The sequence below is a fragment of the Ursus arctos genome, unplaced genomic scaffold (genome assembly GCF_023065955.2).
Source record: "Ursus arctos isolate Adak ecotype North America unplaced genomic scaffold, UrsArc2.0 scaffold_12, whole genome shotgun sequence".
Classification (NCBI taxonomy): domain Eukaryota; kingdom Metazoa; phylum Chordata; class Mammalia; order Carnivora; family Ursidae; genus Ursus; species Ursus arctos.
This window is the reverse complement of record NW_026622786.1, coordinates 59,884,271-59,901,294: the sequence shown is the minus strand read 5'-3', so window position 1 is coordinate 59,901,294 and position 17,024 is coordinate 59,884,271. Positions and strand designations below refer to the sequence as shown.

Below are 17,024 nucleotides of genomic sequence, written 5' to 3'. Positions count from 1 at the left end.
TGAATACATGATTGGAGATATAGAATTGAGGTTATGATTGGCATTGCGCTGTTATAAATTATAGATCTTCCTCAGTTACAATGGGGTCATGTCCTGACAAACTCATTTTAAGTTGAAAATATAATAAGTCAAAAATGCCTTTAATACACTTAACCTACTGAATACCACAGCTTAGCCTTGCCTAACTTACATGTGCTCAAACACTTACACCAGCCTACAGTTGGGCAAAATCATCTACCACAAAGCCTATTTTATAATAAAATGTTCAATATCTCATGTAATTTATTAAATACCATACTGAACGTGAAAAACAGGATGGTTTTAAATGTATCAGTTGTTTACCCTCGTGATTGTGTGGTTGACTGAGAGCTGCCCAGCATCGTGAGAAAGTCTCTTACTATGTATCATTAACCCAGGAAAAAGATCAAACCTCGAATGGGGCACCTGGTTGGCTTTGTCTGTTAAGCGTCTGACTCTTGGTTTCCGTTCAGGCCATGATCTCAGGGGTTGTGAGATCAAGCTGTGGGTGGGGCTCTGTGCTCAGCTGGGAGTTTGCTTTCAGATCCTCTCCCTCTGCCTCTCCCCTCTTTCGTGCTCTCTCTCTAAAATAAATAAATAAATAAATAAATAAATAAATAAATCAATCTTAAAAAAATGAAACCTTGAAGAAGAGTTTCTACTGAATGTGTAATGCTTTCACACCATAGTAAAGTTGAAAAATCCTAAATTGAACCATCATAAATCAGGGACCACCTGTAATCAGGGAGAAGTGACATTTTTATAACGTTGAACTTTCTTTCCTCAATTTGTTTAGTTACTTTATGCCCTTTGATAAAGTTCTGTAACTCTGTAAAGTTTTTAATCTAGATCTTACATCTTCCGTATCATATTTATTCTTGAGGATCTTATTTTTGTGGCTATAATCAACGGAATCTATTTATACCATTAAGTGTCCTAAAAGGTTATTTATAGCAATATAGAAAATACTGATTTTTATATACTTATTTTTTAATTAACCATTTTAATTCCCTTATTAGTTCTTACAGCTTCTGATAGATATTTCTCATTAGAAAATATAATCTGGGGGCATCTGGGTGGCTCAGTCGTTAAGCGTCTGCCTTCGGCTCAGGCCACGATCTCAGGGTCCTGGGACTGAGCCCCGCATTGGGCTCTCTGCTCATTGGGGAGCCTGCTTCTCCCTCTCCCTCTGTGACCTCTCTTGCTTTCAGTCTCTCTCAAATAAATAAAAATTTTTAAAAAAGTATATATAATCTGTAAACTGCTGATTTTCTCATTTTAAATACTTGATTTCTTTTTCTTATATTAGTGCATGCACTGCCTCAAATAGTGTTCAATAATAGAGGAGACAGCTGACAGTTTTGATCTCCATCTAATTTTAATGGAATGCCTTCAAGTTTCACTCTTAGATTTCATACTGGCTGCTGGTTTGACATAGATGTTCTTTCCCATGTGAAGGGAAGTCTTTGATTCAGTTTCCAACTGAAGAGGGTAATGAATTTTTATCAGATGACTTTTTGGCATCCACTAAGATGAGACGGTCTCTCTTGACCTATTAATTGCACTCCAAGAATTGACTTTATTTAGTCGTGGTTTACAGCTACGTTTAATTTGCTAATATTTAATTTAGGAATTTGATTATTCATTAGAAAGATCACGCTATAATTTGCACTACTTTTTGATGTTTTATTATTCTAGCTTTGAAATATGACTTGAGAAACTGTTTATTTTTCCTGTGTTATTCAGCGGCTTCAATAGTGAATTGTTTTTTCCCTTCATTTATAGCCACTCCAGGCTCACGGGCCCGCCCAGTTCTGCCAACACCTCCCTCTGCTTCCACTGCCTCTGGGTGAACTCCTACTCATTTCCTAAGACCCAGCTCTACCATCAATACTTTTGTAGAGCCTTGTCCCACCACGCCCATAATGCTAGCATGAGCCTTTACTCCAGTGCTAATCCTACTATAATTCACTCATCTATTAACCTATTTTCCCCATCAGATTTGGAGCTTCTGGAAGCAGGGACAGGCATGTATGCATTTAAAAGAGAAATTTCTGAATCTCCCGTGCTTATCACAGGACCTGGCACACAGCAGGTGTTTAATAACTCCTTGTTACATGAATAAATCCATGATACATTTTGCTTTAAATTTTGCCAGTGAAAAAAAATTTCAAAGAGGTATGTGTATGCTTCTTTGCCTTTCTTTGACAATAAAATAGAGATAATAATCACTCACTGCCATTCTGCACACTTAGCACAGATGCTGTGCTGGGAGAATGGATGTGAAAGGATAAAGGATAAAGTCAAAGAATTAAGCACGGAAGTGCACAATAGCTATCAGACTGCCTTTGATATTAATAATAGGTAATGTGCACTGAGCATTTACTATGTTCCAGGTATGGAATTATCAAATTTATTTCTCATAATAGCCCAATGAGGTAGACATTATTGTCCCAATTTTACATGTGAGCGAGCTGAATTTTCGAGAGCTTAAGTGACTAGTCTGAGGTCAAACAACGGGCAAGTCGTGAGCCAGAACGAAAGCCAAGACCTTTGGAATTCAGAGTCCACTGTCTGGAACCCGCTCTGTATTGACTCATCGAGAAAGACAGTATGCTCCATTTATGTGAGAAAAGAGACAAATGATAAGCAAAAGGGTGGAGATTTGGTCAAGTACTCTACTTCCCTGGTGTTGCTTTAGTTTAGTGCCCAAAAGAGAGAGAGAGAGGAAAAAAAAAAAAAAAGAAAAAAACAACGCAGGAGAGTATCTACCTGTTTGCCTTCGGTACTACCTGCCTCTCTTTTGATGAAAGTAGGCTCCACTGAGTAAGGTTTCCTTTCTTTTTAGTTTATGCTACGATGCTGCTTTATCCCAAATGGATACACGTGGGACTGTGTGAGCGTGGATCCTCTTTCTTTCTCCTTCTATGAAGGGGACAAGACAGGTAAAAGGAGACAACTTTCCTTTAATAATTATGCTCCTGCATCCTGGAGCTCCCGGCCCTGAGCTATACGTGAGTGCCGGTGACCTCTGATCGAAAACGGGACAGATTTTGAGGTTCCCCCCACCCCCAAGGGGGAGGCCCAGTAGAAGTGCTGAAAGTAGAGTGTGAAGAAGAGTTGAGCCCTTTCCTGTGGATCGTGTCCCTGCCACGGATTCCACCTCCAACCCCCCTGCTTGTGTCCCACTCCAGGCAGCGACCCCAGCGTGAGTGACAGAAGTGGTGAGAGGTGTTCAGAAGATTAAAGGCCCAAGTCACCAGAGGCTGCGGTCTCGCAAGACTCTTTAGACGGTTTCCGCTTGGCGGTCATTAATATTCTCCAGCGAAGATGCACAGAAACCCTGTTCAAAAAGCTTCCCTCTTCAGATCTCCGTACCTTGGAAGAGAAAGTGAATGCTAGGGTTTTGTTTTGAAATTAAATATTCATTGGATTGGGTTAGAGCCATTACTGTTCTTGAGAATAAAACTGATTTTTTCCCTTTGTTTTAAAACAACTACAGTCATTTCGCTTAAGAATCGATTTCTGTACCTAATTAGGGTAACGCGTGGTGTCATTTTTCGAATAGAACAGCACTACGTAGAATTGGATACGGAAAGACTCCAAGTATTTCATAGTGGGGTGCATGGGCATTTTGACATCACAGACACCCTGCAGACAGAAGCACCCATGAACTACAGGAGGGACTTGGGAATCGGATCCTGGGCACCGTGCTGGCCTCTGGTGAGCTCTTGGGATCTGTTCATTGATAGCTCCCCAGAACATCACTGAGTTTGTTTCCTAGGCTGTAAAATGGGGACCACATTGTTTCTGCAATTGCATAAAGATTTACAGATCGGAGTTAGAAAAGAAGTGACACAGAGTAGGAACACAAGAGGGGCAGTGATACTTCATATTTTCACAGAAATCCTGAGGACTGGTCACTAAATGGCTTAAAAGCCATTTAGATCTGTTAACCCCCCCCCCCCCCCTTTCAGGCACCATTGCTCACTTCCCTTGAATTTAAACACCTTTTAAAAGCTTTCAAAGCTTTAAAGGTTGATTTCAATGAAACCTGTTTTTATTCTAGGCGTTTTTCCTACTGTCATTCTCAGTAAAACAAAAAAACAGTTACTGTCAAAACAACAAGGGTTTGCTCTCAAGCACAGAATGAAAGCAGATATGCCTGCCTGATTTATTTTGGCATTGGCCTAGCAGTTAAATAGCACACCTTTTAATTTGTCACTTCTTTAAGATTTATTTACATTGGAAAAGTAAATCACCAGTGCTTGGTTTTAGCTAAACTGGGACTAGTGGCACGAAAAGGTGTATTCTTTATTCCTCAGAACTCTACCCTTTTCAAAGTGCCAATTAAAGAAGAAACTATGTATTTAGCCAAACACTTGAGATGGTAACATTGAATGGGTTTTTATGTTTTTACCTGAAACCAGAAGAACTTAGAAATCTAACTTATTACCAAAGATCAACTAAAGTTCTGGGAGAGTCAATACTGTTTATAGAGAACTATTTAAAAAGAGTGAATATTCAACTATTTTTTACAATTAAAATCAACTGTGATGAGTAAGGAGACGCAAAAGTCAAATCTCAACTCTACCATTTGCTAGCTGGGGAAGTTATTCAATCTCTCTGTGTCTTTTTAAATCTCTCATTTGGGGAATCTATCTACACATGTTGTTTAGAAAAGTAACCGAGGCAATGGACAAAAAGCATACAGCACCTACTGGACACATATCAGCTGCTCAAAAAATATGAGCCACTGTCCTTCAGAAGAGCTCGTGTAATTTTTCTAGCAACTTGATCCAGGAGTGAGCATTTCTTACTGTATGAAAGTTGCTTCTTCTATTTGCCCCAAACTTACTTTGTTGGAATTTTAGCCCATTCCCTCATTTTCTCAACGTGGCAAAAACATCTGCCTAATACTTTCAGCACGACGAGTCACATCGAGGACATGTGTATGCGTGTATGCAGTCATTAACGTAACACGGGTGTTTTTTTTGGCATCTCAGTAATCTAACTGCAATCTGTAATCTGGCTGATTATTGGATAGACAAACTAATTTAGTTATAAAATGAAATGAAAATCTCACACACACACACACACACACACACACACACACACATACACTCCCCCCGCCCTGTTCTTCAATACACATGAAAGTCACGATCCAGCTTCAAACTATTTTTTTGGGGGGGGTGTCTTATGTTGTCTCATTTTTGTAATGTGGACTGTGTGGCGGGACATGAAGGAAGATACACAGTTCCTTCTTTGGGTCCCTTAAAGCAGACGACCTTGCACTGAATTATGGCAAACTCTTTCAGGGTGTAGATTAACCTCAGTGTTCAAATCAACAGTTTAGCAGGTGTTTTTTAGGAGAAGACACAATTTACAGATCTAGTCCCGGGATCTTTCCCAATTTTGGAAGACCGGTGCTACCGGTAGTCCGAACACCGTACCTATCCAGGGTGTGTCTTTTCTGACAACATCCTCCTCATTCTTCGCTGTGACTGCGTCTCCAAGCAGAGCAAGTGCCTGAAGTCACCTGAGGATGAGCGGATCTACTTCCTCCACGAAGCTTTCTCCTTCTGGCCCGGTGCCAGAAGACCGAGGCCTTCGCCCGGTCGGATGGAAGCTTAGAAGCGATTTCATCTTCCAGTCCTTCGCCGGAGTATCCAGCAGCAACTTGCGGAATAAAACCAGGCTAAGCTGTGGTTCTCAAACATGTTTATTTGTTAACAGTTATACATGGTGTGTTACAGAAATTAATGGAAAATTTCTAAAAATTTCACTGTTGTTGAATGTATTGTACATAAAGTTAAAAATAATGTGTCCATATATGTTAACAAACTGTCATCTGAGGTAAAGTTAAAGTAGGTCTAGAAATGTACTGCAAACAGTCATTTTCTCTTTCTCATCTTTATTAAAAAAATATGTGTCAGAACACAGAAATTGAAATGAACCAAACCCACAGAGTAAACATTTTTTTTTTTTTTTAAAAGAAGGTGCCCGGTACATGACATGATGGGGTTTCAGTAGACACTGGGATGAGTACAGATCATAAAGAAAGTCTTGCGGCACGGGAAGATCGAAGAGCTACGGGTCATGGGGACAGAATGACAGGTGGCGTTTCCCTGGTTTCAAAATTTAAAGTGACAAATTTAGTGCTAGTTAAGGATGAGGAATTAACAGTTGTACACATAGATTTTCTATCGATCTAACCGGAACTGGGCAGACTCCCCATGGCCTTTTGGTATTGGCTTGTCGGCTCTTACTCGGAAATTCCACTGTACTCTTGGGATAGGATATGGTGATTCTGAGCTCACCCCACAGTGCTTGTTAAAACTCAGAATTCTGCCAGTGATGACGTGGATGGCAGTTTAAAAATCTCGACTTTATTTCCCTCACTCTCATGTATCACGTGGGCGTCTTCGCTAAGTTCAGAGCCAGTTAGTTACACTTCCGATCGCATTCAATGAATGATGACAAGTCCACTGGGCTGTCACTTTCTGCTAGGAAATTAACTCCAGACGCTGTACCCGAGACAGCAATATCGTCGGTCAGCGCTCACGTGGAACATGTCACGAGCAACCCAAAGAATCGGTATAATGGTGTGTCGCTGCAAGACAAACTCAAGACAGCCACGGTGAGGGGGAAGATATAGCACCACTTGTTTAGAATCAGAATCACAGGCAACGGAGCAACGGAAGCCATTTCCCCCTGGGGAACTGCCCATCCTACCCAATCCCCAGAAAACAGAATCGAACCGGTTTCAGGACAACTCTCACAGTCATCACACCTTTCCCATTTTCCCCTTCCTGTGAAAGGATGACTCAATTATAAAATGGATGCACATTCCTGGAGAAATCACGTGGACCAACAGGTGACAGTTACAGAGCGGGGTAAATGGCCCTTCTCACTTTCCTGGTTCTTTGGACCTTCCACGTTAGGATGACATTGACATATCTTCTGTAAGGACATTTGGTCAGCTGACCTAACTGGAAAAAAAAAAATTAGGTTCCAGTGACCTGATGGTGTAAAATTTGGGCCTCGGTAGTAATCATTACCCTTGATTTTCGGTTTGCTCTTTGTGAACAAGTCTACTTTCTTTCCAATCACTTTACTTCCTATTGATAGGAAGAACCACAGTACACAGGCCTATTTAAGTCAATCATATCCGTGTCACTTCTAGTTTCCTAGTTTGAAAACCAAGTAATAACAGGTAACCCCAAATCCAGTTAATCACATGGTCCTCTAACGTTTTCTCCTTAGTGTTAAACCACTAAATTCAACATACTGGAACTGCATAGGAACATCAGGAAAACACACGTGACCTGTAGAACAATTCTCTGTAGGGCAAAAATATATAGATTCTTTATGAAAATCATGTGCTAAACATACGAACTGAACACTGCACTTTTTGTCTCATAAATGTAAAAAAAGGAAGCTTAAACTCTTCTGTTTCACATACAAACAGTCCAGCGATCTCTATGGGGGAGGGTGGGAGTGAAGAGGTGGGAGGGAGTTTCAGAATCTGAAGGACAGGCCTTCAAAATGTGAACGTTTTCTTGTTTTCCGCCGACGGCGGGTACTCCCGTGGAAAGGCTGGAGTCGACGGTGGGGTCACGTGCTCCCTTCCTGTTCGCTAGCTGCCGATTGGCCAAGTGCTCCTGCCAGCTGTCCCTGAACTCCAGCTTCCTCCCATATGTTCCACAATAACATCTGGGGAGGGAGCCCCATCCATCAAGTTTGTCACATCCTGCACTCAATCTGCTACCTTCTCTACAGTGTAATGGCATTATTAAAAAGCATTTTCATTAACATTTATATTTACAAAAAACAAAAACACTGGCATTTTTTTTTCATTAGAACTCCTTAAAGCCATTTCCCTTAAATATTTAAAGAGTTTAATGGTAAGGTTTTTTTTTTTTTTCAAGTTATAAAATAAAAATCCCATTTGAGTTTTCTGATGTACAAAAAGAGATAGAGATGAACCATTGTGATCCCGGAATTCGGTTTGTTATCGTGACTGCTCATGTCACCATTGTTCCATTAGAAGGTCGGTTTTAAGATCCAAAACCACATTACCGGGATTGTACCAGAATTATTTGGCAAATGACTTTTCTTTGAAAATGGCACGTGGAGAAGACACTTGTCTGCATAGCATCACAGCAGCAAGATATCGGAAAAATAAAAAATATCATTTTATTGTACTTAGAGTTTAGAGCTTCTGAGAAAATCAGATGCATTTTTCATCTTTCTCATCAATGGGATCCGATGTCCTTTCCTACTCACAGAATCAAGGTTCCAACCGAAAGCGGTCCTTCTTCGCCAGGATGAAGAATAGCTAAAGGGTTGTTTTGGCAACATTCTCGATCATAAAGAATAATCAACCACTTATTTGTCTTGTGATTTTCAAGTTAATTCATTCCCTATGAGGCTTTTCTTTTCCAGTTAGATTTCCTCACCCATATCTAAAAAAGGTCCAAAGCAATACAAAAATTTTTACACCCATTAATTTTCAAACATGACAAAGGAAAGGGGAAAAAATGGCAGACCAGGCCCTGTGGAGTGATGAAAAGACATCGTCATATGTCAAAAGGCATATGGATGAGGATACTGTAGTCACAGAGGACCTCTTGCTCTGGTCTAAAAGAAGTCGGTGCCAACCCTGTTGTCACTCTCTGAGGCCTGTCACTCCACATTTGATGTCTTTACAGCGATCAACAGGTCGAGAAATAAGAATTATGATTTCGCGTACTGGGTCATCTTAAACCCACGCTAAGAGAGCTCAGAATATTTGTCGGGTGAGCCTTTGCTGGATTTGTAATTTAATGTTGGGTATGATTTTTTATACTTTTCTGATTTTTTTTTGTGTGTGTGTGTGTGTGCTGCCATAGTTAACTGCCATTGGTTGCCAAAAACTCTTAGTTCCCTCTTCCAAATGAGTTCCGTTGGGCAATCATGAATTTCGTCGTGGGATGAGGTGAGGTGGAAGAATACAAGAGAGCCTGTCGCGATGCTGTTTCCATGCCAGTCTTGAAGCACCTGCCATGAGCTCACCTCGATGCTACTTCTTAGGTCTGCTGATCTGCGCATAGAGAGGCTCCAGCTCCTGGGGACAGAGGGACAAAATGAGACCCGCTCTTTTCTAGATAGGATTTTCTGAGACAACTTGGGAAGGACGGTTTGGGATTAGAACAGAAAGATGACAGTTGATGATGGATGACCTTAGGTAATTTTTGGATTATCTGATCATGATGCATGTCATTTTGGCAACTTCTTTTAATCATCAAGATTAACTACTCACCCAGTTTTGTCCTTGGTTTTCAAACTGAGACAGGTTTCCCGGTTAGGGAGAAAAGTCTGGTACAGCAGAGAGAGCTGGACAAGCTGTGTGATGTGGGCGAGATCGTTGGCCGCTCTAAACCTCAGTTTTCCCAACCATTAAATGGGAATAATACTATTTTTCCTATGGGATTCTTGAGATAATTAGAGATAATATATATATAAAGCATCTAGCATAGTGCTTGGCAGGAAGAGGTCTTCAGAAAATGGTAACGATCATCCTGAGTCAAGTGGACATTTCTCCAACATAATTTTATGAATGTCTACTTGAAACTGCTGAAGTTCTATTTCAAACGGCTCTTTGGTTTCCACAAGCGGTGAGGACGGGGCACACTCTGGAGCAAGAGTAACAGCACTTAGGACTTTAGCTCTTAGTTAAGAGCTTCTGGGACCCGTTTCCTTTCCATCTCCTATTTCGGGGTTGGCCCATCATTTGCCTGTACCCGCGGAACTGGCTGTCCTGAGACACACGCTGGGATTTCCACCAGTAGAGGATAAGGCAAACCTTCAGTCCAAAGGTAGATGGGAAATGGTGTCTAGCCCTGCTGAAACTGCTTCAGCCTGCTTCGTGCTGAAATGGCCCAAGGTGCGCTGGCCAAGCCGATCAGATCAGGGCTCTGGTCTTGCGCATACATAGGCCCTTCCTTTCAAAGTGACCTTTTGCTGTCACTCTTGGATATTTGTGCCAGAATGAAATGGACATGGTGACATCTTCATTCTGTCACGTTTCTCTACTAGCCTGCGTGTTGCTGTGTGAGTACAGATCCTTTCTATTTGCTTACTTTCTTGAAGCATCAGATTGAGCTGAGATTCTGTGAGCCCTGACTATGGTTCTGGACCATGCTAGCTATCTTCAAGTACATTGTCTTTTTAACTCATCACGGCAGCCTTGGCAAGCAGATGCTTTATCTCCTCTGCAAATGGGAAATCACATACAGAGAAGTTAAGTAATTTTTCCAGTCTCCAGCTAGTAAGTTTGGGACACGAGACCCGAAAGTAGAGTCCAGTGCTTTGTCTCGCCTATTACAACAACTGTCTTAAAGAAAAGAAAAGACCAATCCTTCGCTCTGTGGTGTTGTAGAGTGCTTTGGAGTTTACAAAGCACCCTCGTGTCCTACTTTACCTGCCTAACCGTCCTGGGAGTGGCTTTTATGCTATCCATCTCATTTTGCAGATAACAACTGAAGGTCAGAGAAGCGGTATGATCTCAGGTCATTTGCTGCACCTCATGCATTTAATAGATCAGACTGCTTGCTTTTATTACAAAGTGGGAATGGACTAGGAGATAATTTTGTCCCGATTCCTCATTTTATAGATGAAGAATCTGAAGCCTAGAGAAAGGAGCTTTTGTTTCCCCAGAGTCAAAGGGGAATCCATTCTGCCATCCAATCCAAGAGGTCTTCTCCTGGACCGCATCATGTCTGTATTCTTCCAGGGAAAAGCATCTTCCTACCCTTCGAGGCCCCCTATTCTGTAACAGAACAGAATACCCAGAATACCGATTTGTTCCTCCGTGCTTTCCACCCATGGGACTTCATGCCACTCCTGGTAATGTAAAGAGGAAGTGTCATCCTTCTCCCAAATGTCTGGTGACAGAAAATATGGAAGCCCATTATTCCATATCCTACCTCTGGGTTACTGCTTGCCAGGCCCTTCTGCTATTCTACATACGTTGACCTAGCATAGTAAGGGCTCAGTGAAGGTTGGCTGAGTTAATGAATGACTATGATACAGTTTCTACTTTCTTTACTGTCCTGATTACGTTGTCCTAAATACACTCCAGTTTGGCTTTATTCTCTCGAAATCTAATCTTGCAAAATCTGTACCAAGTTGACTTATTGTGCACCTGCTCCATTCCCCGCCAATGCCTTGAAATGTTTCAAATACCTGCCAACCACGTAGCTTTCCTGTGTGTTTGTGTTCTGCGGGTGGGCTGGGTGGAGCCGAGGTAGAGCAGTGATGTCAAGTACAAGTTCTGGGGGGGAGAAACGTGTGTTTCTCCCTATGCTGGGCTAGAGGATGTATCTTCATGTTTCCTGGGTAGGACTGCTTAGCCCACTCTTCTTTTTGGATACCCTGAGAAGTCAGGCCGCCTTGATCTCACCCTACAATTTGCTCTTTTCTAATTTTGGAAACTAATTTATTCAACTGAGAATGACACCTAAAAACAGAAGAAGACAGCAGGCTCAGACAGGGTAATTAATGCCACACTGCATTAACTTTCTGCAGCTGAGATAAATATTCACACATCTCCTGCTTGCCGGAATTTAGCTTCAAATACCCATCACAACAGCAGTAAGGACTGCAGTCAACTCTCAATTATCCCCACTAATGAAGGGGAGCAGTGGTATGGAAAACCCCAAGCAGCAGATAATCCCAAAGTCTGACACCGTGATGCATTATACGTTTTGGCAATAGCTTTACCTTCCTTGTTACAGAATCTTAGACTGTCAGAGCTGGAGGGGAGTAAGAAATCATTTGATCCAGAAATTTCCGACCTAGCTTCTGGCAAGGTCATGATGGGGTCTTCAGGCTATTTTCAATATTCTAAAAGCCTAAAAGGAATCATACAGTAACACAGCACCCTGTTGATACTTTTTGTTTTCTTTTGGCAGCTTTGACCACATCTCTGCCCTCCTTCAAAATCCTTCAAAGGTTCCCCATCACCCACAGGGTAAGGTCAAAGCCCCTTAGGTGGGCACACGAGACCCATTCGTCTCGTAGTCCATTAGAGCTAATAAATGCTCCGTCCAGACCGTGAATCAAAGCTCAACCTTCAGGTCACGTAAATCATGTTTTTTTTTTTCTTTCCAATGTCTTTATGCCTCTGTCGAATGATCTTTCTGAAATGGATTTGGTCATGCCATTCTCCTGCTCGAAAACAACCCTCCTGACTCCTTATTACCCCAAGGAAAATGCAAACCCCTGGATGGCACATGAGGCCCTTCCAACATGGCTCCACCTTCTTGCCCGGCCTCATCTACGTCCATTCTCTCTCCTATGCCCCACCTTCTGGTCACCCTGACGTGACAGGATTTTCCCATCTCTGAGACTCTGTTCAGGCAGTTGTGGAGCTCACCGCATGGAACATACTAGAAGATCACACGATGCAGTGCAGACAGAGGTCTATACAGGGTACTGAAGGAGTCTAGGACTGAGGACTCTGTTCAGGTGACTTAACTCCTGAGTTCCAGATTCTTCCCTAGTGAAATGAGGCTATCCTCTCTGTGCGAGGTGTGGTGAGGACTGAAGGAGAAAATATACATTGATTATCTAGCACAGAGCCTGACACAAAGGAGATACTCCAAAAAGATTAGGTCCCTTCTGTGTGGGTATGTGGTTTTATCCTTCCTTTGCAGAAGGTGGTTTCAGGCCTGACGATCCCCTGTAGGTGGCTTCTCCTTCAGAGCACCTAGAAGCACCTGCAACTGTAGTGTTGGGAACCGTAATAACGGCGCCGGGGGAGCCCAGGGAAAGGGTGAGGAAGGAATGTGGAGTTAAGCTAAAGGAACTGATTGCACAGCTCCGTGGATAAGAGACTTCCACAGGTTTGCTGACTATTCCCAGGACGAGTGACATGCTCACGTACAGCTGCGTAGAATCACAGAACTAGGGTGATAAGAGCTTGTATTTACAGAAACACTGACAGTCTCTACGGACGTTCTTATCTCACATACACGATCTCATCTGGGTGTCACACTAGACCATACCCTGGATATCCCTGTCCCTACTTGGAGCTTGGTGACTTGCCCAAGGTCACTCAGCCAGCACAGTGCAGAGCTGTGCAGAGCCCTTTTCTTGTTTTTTTTTTGTTTGTTTGTTTCTTATTGCACTATAATATGTATGGCATAGCATTTGCCACTTTGATCATTTTTAAGTGTCCAATTCGGTGGCATTAATCACCCTTGCAATGCTGGGCAACTCTTTCATCACCCCAAACAGACTGTACTCATTAAGCAGTAAGCCCCCATTCCCCCATAGTCCCAGCCCCTGGTAACCTCTGATCTACGTTCTGTTTCTACGAATTCTCCTATTCTCATTTTAAAATCAGTTTCATTGAGGTATCATTTGCATACAGTGCAATGTTCTCACTTTAAGTGTACAGTCTGATGAGTTCTGACAACCATATTATACCCGCGTGGCCCTCCTCACCACAATCAAGCTACAGAACTTCCCAAACCTTCCCTGTGTCCTTCTCAGTCAGCGCCTCACTCCAGTGCCAGCAATGGCTGATCTGCTTTTGACCACTATAGATGAGATTTGTCCTTTTCTAGAGTTTCATGGAAACCTGTCTAGGTGTCCTTAAGTCCCCTGTCCTTTCCACTGCCATGTGCTCCCTCTTGCAGAACGTCAGAGCAAGAAGGGCCCTCGACCTGACCCTTCTTTCCTGCGGAAGGAAGTGCGGCCCCAGACTTGAGGGCTGTTTCTACTGCAGCTGCGTGGGAAACAGGTGAGAGCAGCCCAGGCTGTGACCCCCCACTTCTGAGCCTGCTTCCTCACTCCCCGCAGGTGGCCCCACCTTTTTGGCTGGATGGGCATAGGCAGACAGCTTCCTATCCTGCCTGATAATGAGCCCCCCTTTTAAAGCCACCTAAATTATGCTTAGTCCTCTGCACCCCTTTCAATTTTATTATGTGTGTTTTGGGAAAGCTGGACCACCTCTACCAAAGATATATCCCTTGAGAAAATATTTAGTGGAGAGAAGACACGGCATGCTGAGAAAGGTGGCCTTGGATGTGAGGGCAAAGTGTGCCATGCAATCTACTTGCTGAGCGAGCCCGTCTCTGCCTGGGGGTGAGAGCGACACCGAGCCAAGCCGGGGGTCAGACTGGAGCCACAGGGGAGCCAAAGCTTGAGTCCCTCAGCACCACCCTGCCCAGGCAACCACGAGCCCCAACACCGGGGCCCGGTTCCGTGGGGTTTTACATGTCCTGTCTTCACAAATGAAAAAGCCAGTGGTACAGCCAGAGAGGGGAAATGAGGCCGAAGTAAATAACTTAAGAGTTCTACCTGAAGACGTGAAGAGAGTCATCAGAAACGCAGGGGTTTCAGAGCCAGGAAGAGCCCAGCAATCCTCACTTCCTGCATGACCTCAGGCAAGCATTTTACCTGGGCCTCAGTTTCTTAATCTGTAAAATGGGGCTTGTAACATCATCTACCTCAAGGGATTGTAACAAGTAATAAATGAGCTCAAATGACATAAAGGATTTTAACAAGTGCTGGGAATCTTTGAATAAAAACAAAACAAAACAAAAAAACAACCCACAAAGCTTTCTGATCACTTTCAGCCTGAATATTGGCCTTTCAGGGTAGAAAAGTCTTTCAAATACAGGATGGATTTAAGACAAATACCTTAGAGACTGACATTGCTGCCAAATACACCTGCTTCCTGAGGTCTCGGGGTGCTGAAACCCACTTGGTGAATCCAGAGAAGCAGAATCGGAGTCACTGGGTGGGGGTGGGGAATCCTGTATATGTCCTGATCCATTCTGCATTTCTCCAACAAGGATGGACACCCATTATCTGCTTTGAACACGTACATCATCTTTCTTGACCCTGTCACATGGCAGATGAAGACCCTGAGGCTGCTGACACCGATTTTCTGCCATAAGCAGAGGGTCCTGTCCAGACTAAACTCCTGGTCATCATGAGTGGGTCCTGGGTCTCAGGCCGGTCATGTCCAGGAACCCTAATCAAGTCAGCATATTGAAGGGTCTTCTGTCCTGTCCTTCGTTGGAATAAGGACGGCTGGGGGAAGATCTTGTTTGCGGACTGGGTTTTCCATGCTCTGACCCGGTGACCCAGGCAGGTTAGGAGGTCCGAGAATGTCAGCTGGGAGGGCATATGGGAGTCGTTTTACAGCAGACAAGACCAAAGGTCTGAAGCCATGTGGCTCAAGTCACACAGCTGTTAAGTCGAAGAGAAACTGCTGAAACCCAAGTGTCCTGGTCTGGTTGAGAGCTTTTGAGTTGTTTAATCTGGGTATAGATTCAAATCCTAGCCCCATTACATGTGAATCTTATGATTTCAGCAAGCCATTAACTTCTCCACCTTACCTGTCCTATCTGTGAAATGGGAATCATGAAAATACTTAGGTGGATTCCCCAGAGGATTGAATTAGGTGATGTTTATGAAAGTGTTAGAAACATGCTAGTCATTTTAAAATATATTTTATTATTAGTAGTAAATGAAAGGCATGGTGATTGCCTTCTGCAGAGTGATTCTAGAAACTCTGAGTGGGATCTAAATCAGAGGTCAGCAAACCGTAGCCCATTGGCTAATTTTGGTGGCTCTCTGTTTTTATTTTTATTTTATATTCTTTTTTAAAATTTAAATTCAAGTAGCCAATATGTAGCACATCATTAGTTTTCGGTGGAGTGTTCAATTATTCATTAGTTGCATATAATACGTGGTGCTCATCACATCACGTGTCCTCCTTAATGCCCATCACCCAGTAATAAAGTATTTTAAATAAAGTATTATTGGCACTCAGCCACATCCATTCCTTCATGCGCTGTCCTTTGCTGCTTCCTTTCTCTAACAGGAGAGTAAATTAGTTGCAACAAAGACCTGGCCCACAAAGCATAGATAGTTACAAAGAGTTTGCAGACCTCTGGTCTAACTGATCAGCACAGTCTACTTGTGCCCACCCCTCTAGTGGCTTAAAACCATATCGAAATCTTGCTGTGCCCAGTCTGGTTTTCTCCTCTGACCTCCAGATAAAATCCAGCAGCCTTCTGGCATCTCTACTCGGGTGTCTCATGGGCATCTCAAGTACAACTCAAGTTCAAAGTAAGCCTGCCTTCTCTCTGACTCAAGCATGCCATCCTGTGCTCGTTAGCCCAGTGACTGGCCACCCCCTAGATTCCCAAATCAACAATGTGGGGGTCATCCTACATTGTGTCTTCATCCTCACTTCCCATTTCCCTTCAGTCTTAACCTTCTCCTGATTTCATCTTTTAAATATTTCTGGGCACCAAGCCCACCTCTCCATCCTGGCTGACCCAGCCCAGAGTTGGGCCCCTCCTGTCTCCTGACCACATGACTCCCAACACCTCGGGGTGGACCTGCCTCTGAGTGTTATGTCCAAGACACGGACAGATTATTTTCTGTGTTTTTTGTTTTGTGGTTCTGGTTTAAGGCTCTGTTGCTTCATTCTATTTAAAACAGGAATAGTAACAATGATTCCAAATACATGTATTCTGCTTTCGAAGCTTACAAAGCACTTTCATATTCATGATTTCTGATTCTGGAACAGCCTGGGGAGGGAGCTGTTATAATTAATTTTCCATATGTATCCATGTGAGGGACCAGGGTATAAAGGGGTTAGGTGCTTGCCTAAGGTCACCTGCTTTAAAACCATAATCCAGACTTAAGTCCCTGACTCCATGAATTTTCTTTCTTTTTGAAAAGATTCTGTTTTTGTATATTCTTCCTCGTAACACATCTGAAGTTCAGCTTTCTTTTCCCTCAAACGCTAGAAATCCATCAGGTAATATTTTATGTCTTGGGTTCCCACTACGAAGATCGGTATTAAAAACATGACAGCGACTTATTATTTATGGCAATGTCTATTGTTACTAAGGGAGACAGACCAAACAATTCCCCATTGTTACAGATGCTACTTTGACTTGACAGCTGGGCAAGTCTGATAGGCAGTTTAT

General features: G+C 42.9%; 1 protein-coding gene across 3 annotated transcripts in view; it reads right to left on the bottom strand.

The window, feature by feature from the left end:
- Positions 1-5,729: 5,729 nt before the first annotated feature.
- DAB1 (DAB adaptor protein 1) overlaps positions 5,730-17,024 on the bottom strand; it is a 1,098,018-nt gene continuing 1,086,723 nt past the window's right edge. For all 3 annotated transcript variants that reach the window (XM_057310634.1, XM_048220365.2, XM_057310635.1), the window contains one exon: positions 5,730-9,127. Coding sequence is in view for 2 of the 3 variants with exons in the window: in XM_048220365.2 (XP_048076322.1) it covers positions 9,083-9,127 (45 nt within the window). In the remaining variant the exon portion in view is untranslated. The remainder of the gene's footprint in view (positions 9,128-17,024) is intronic.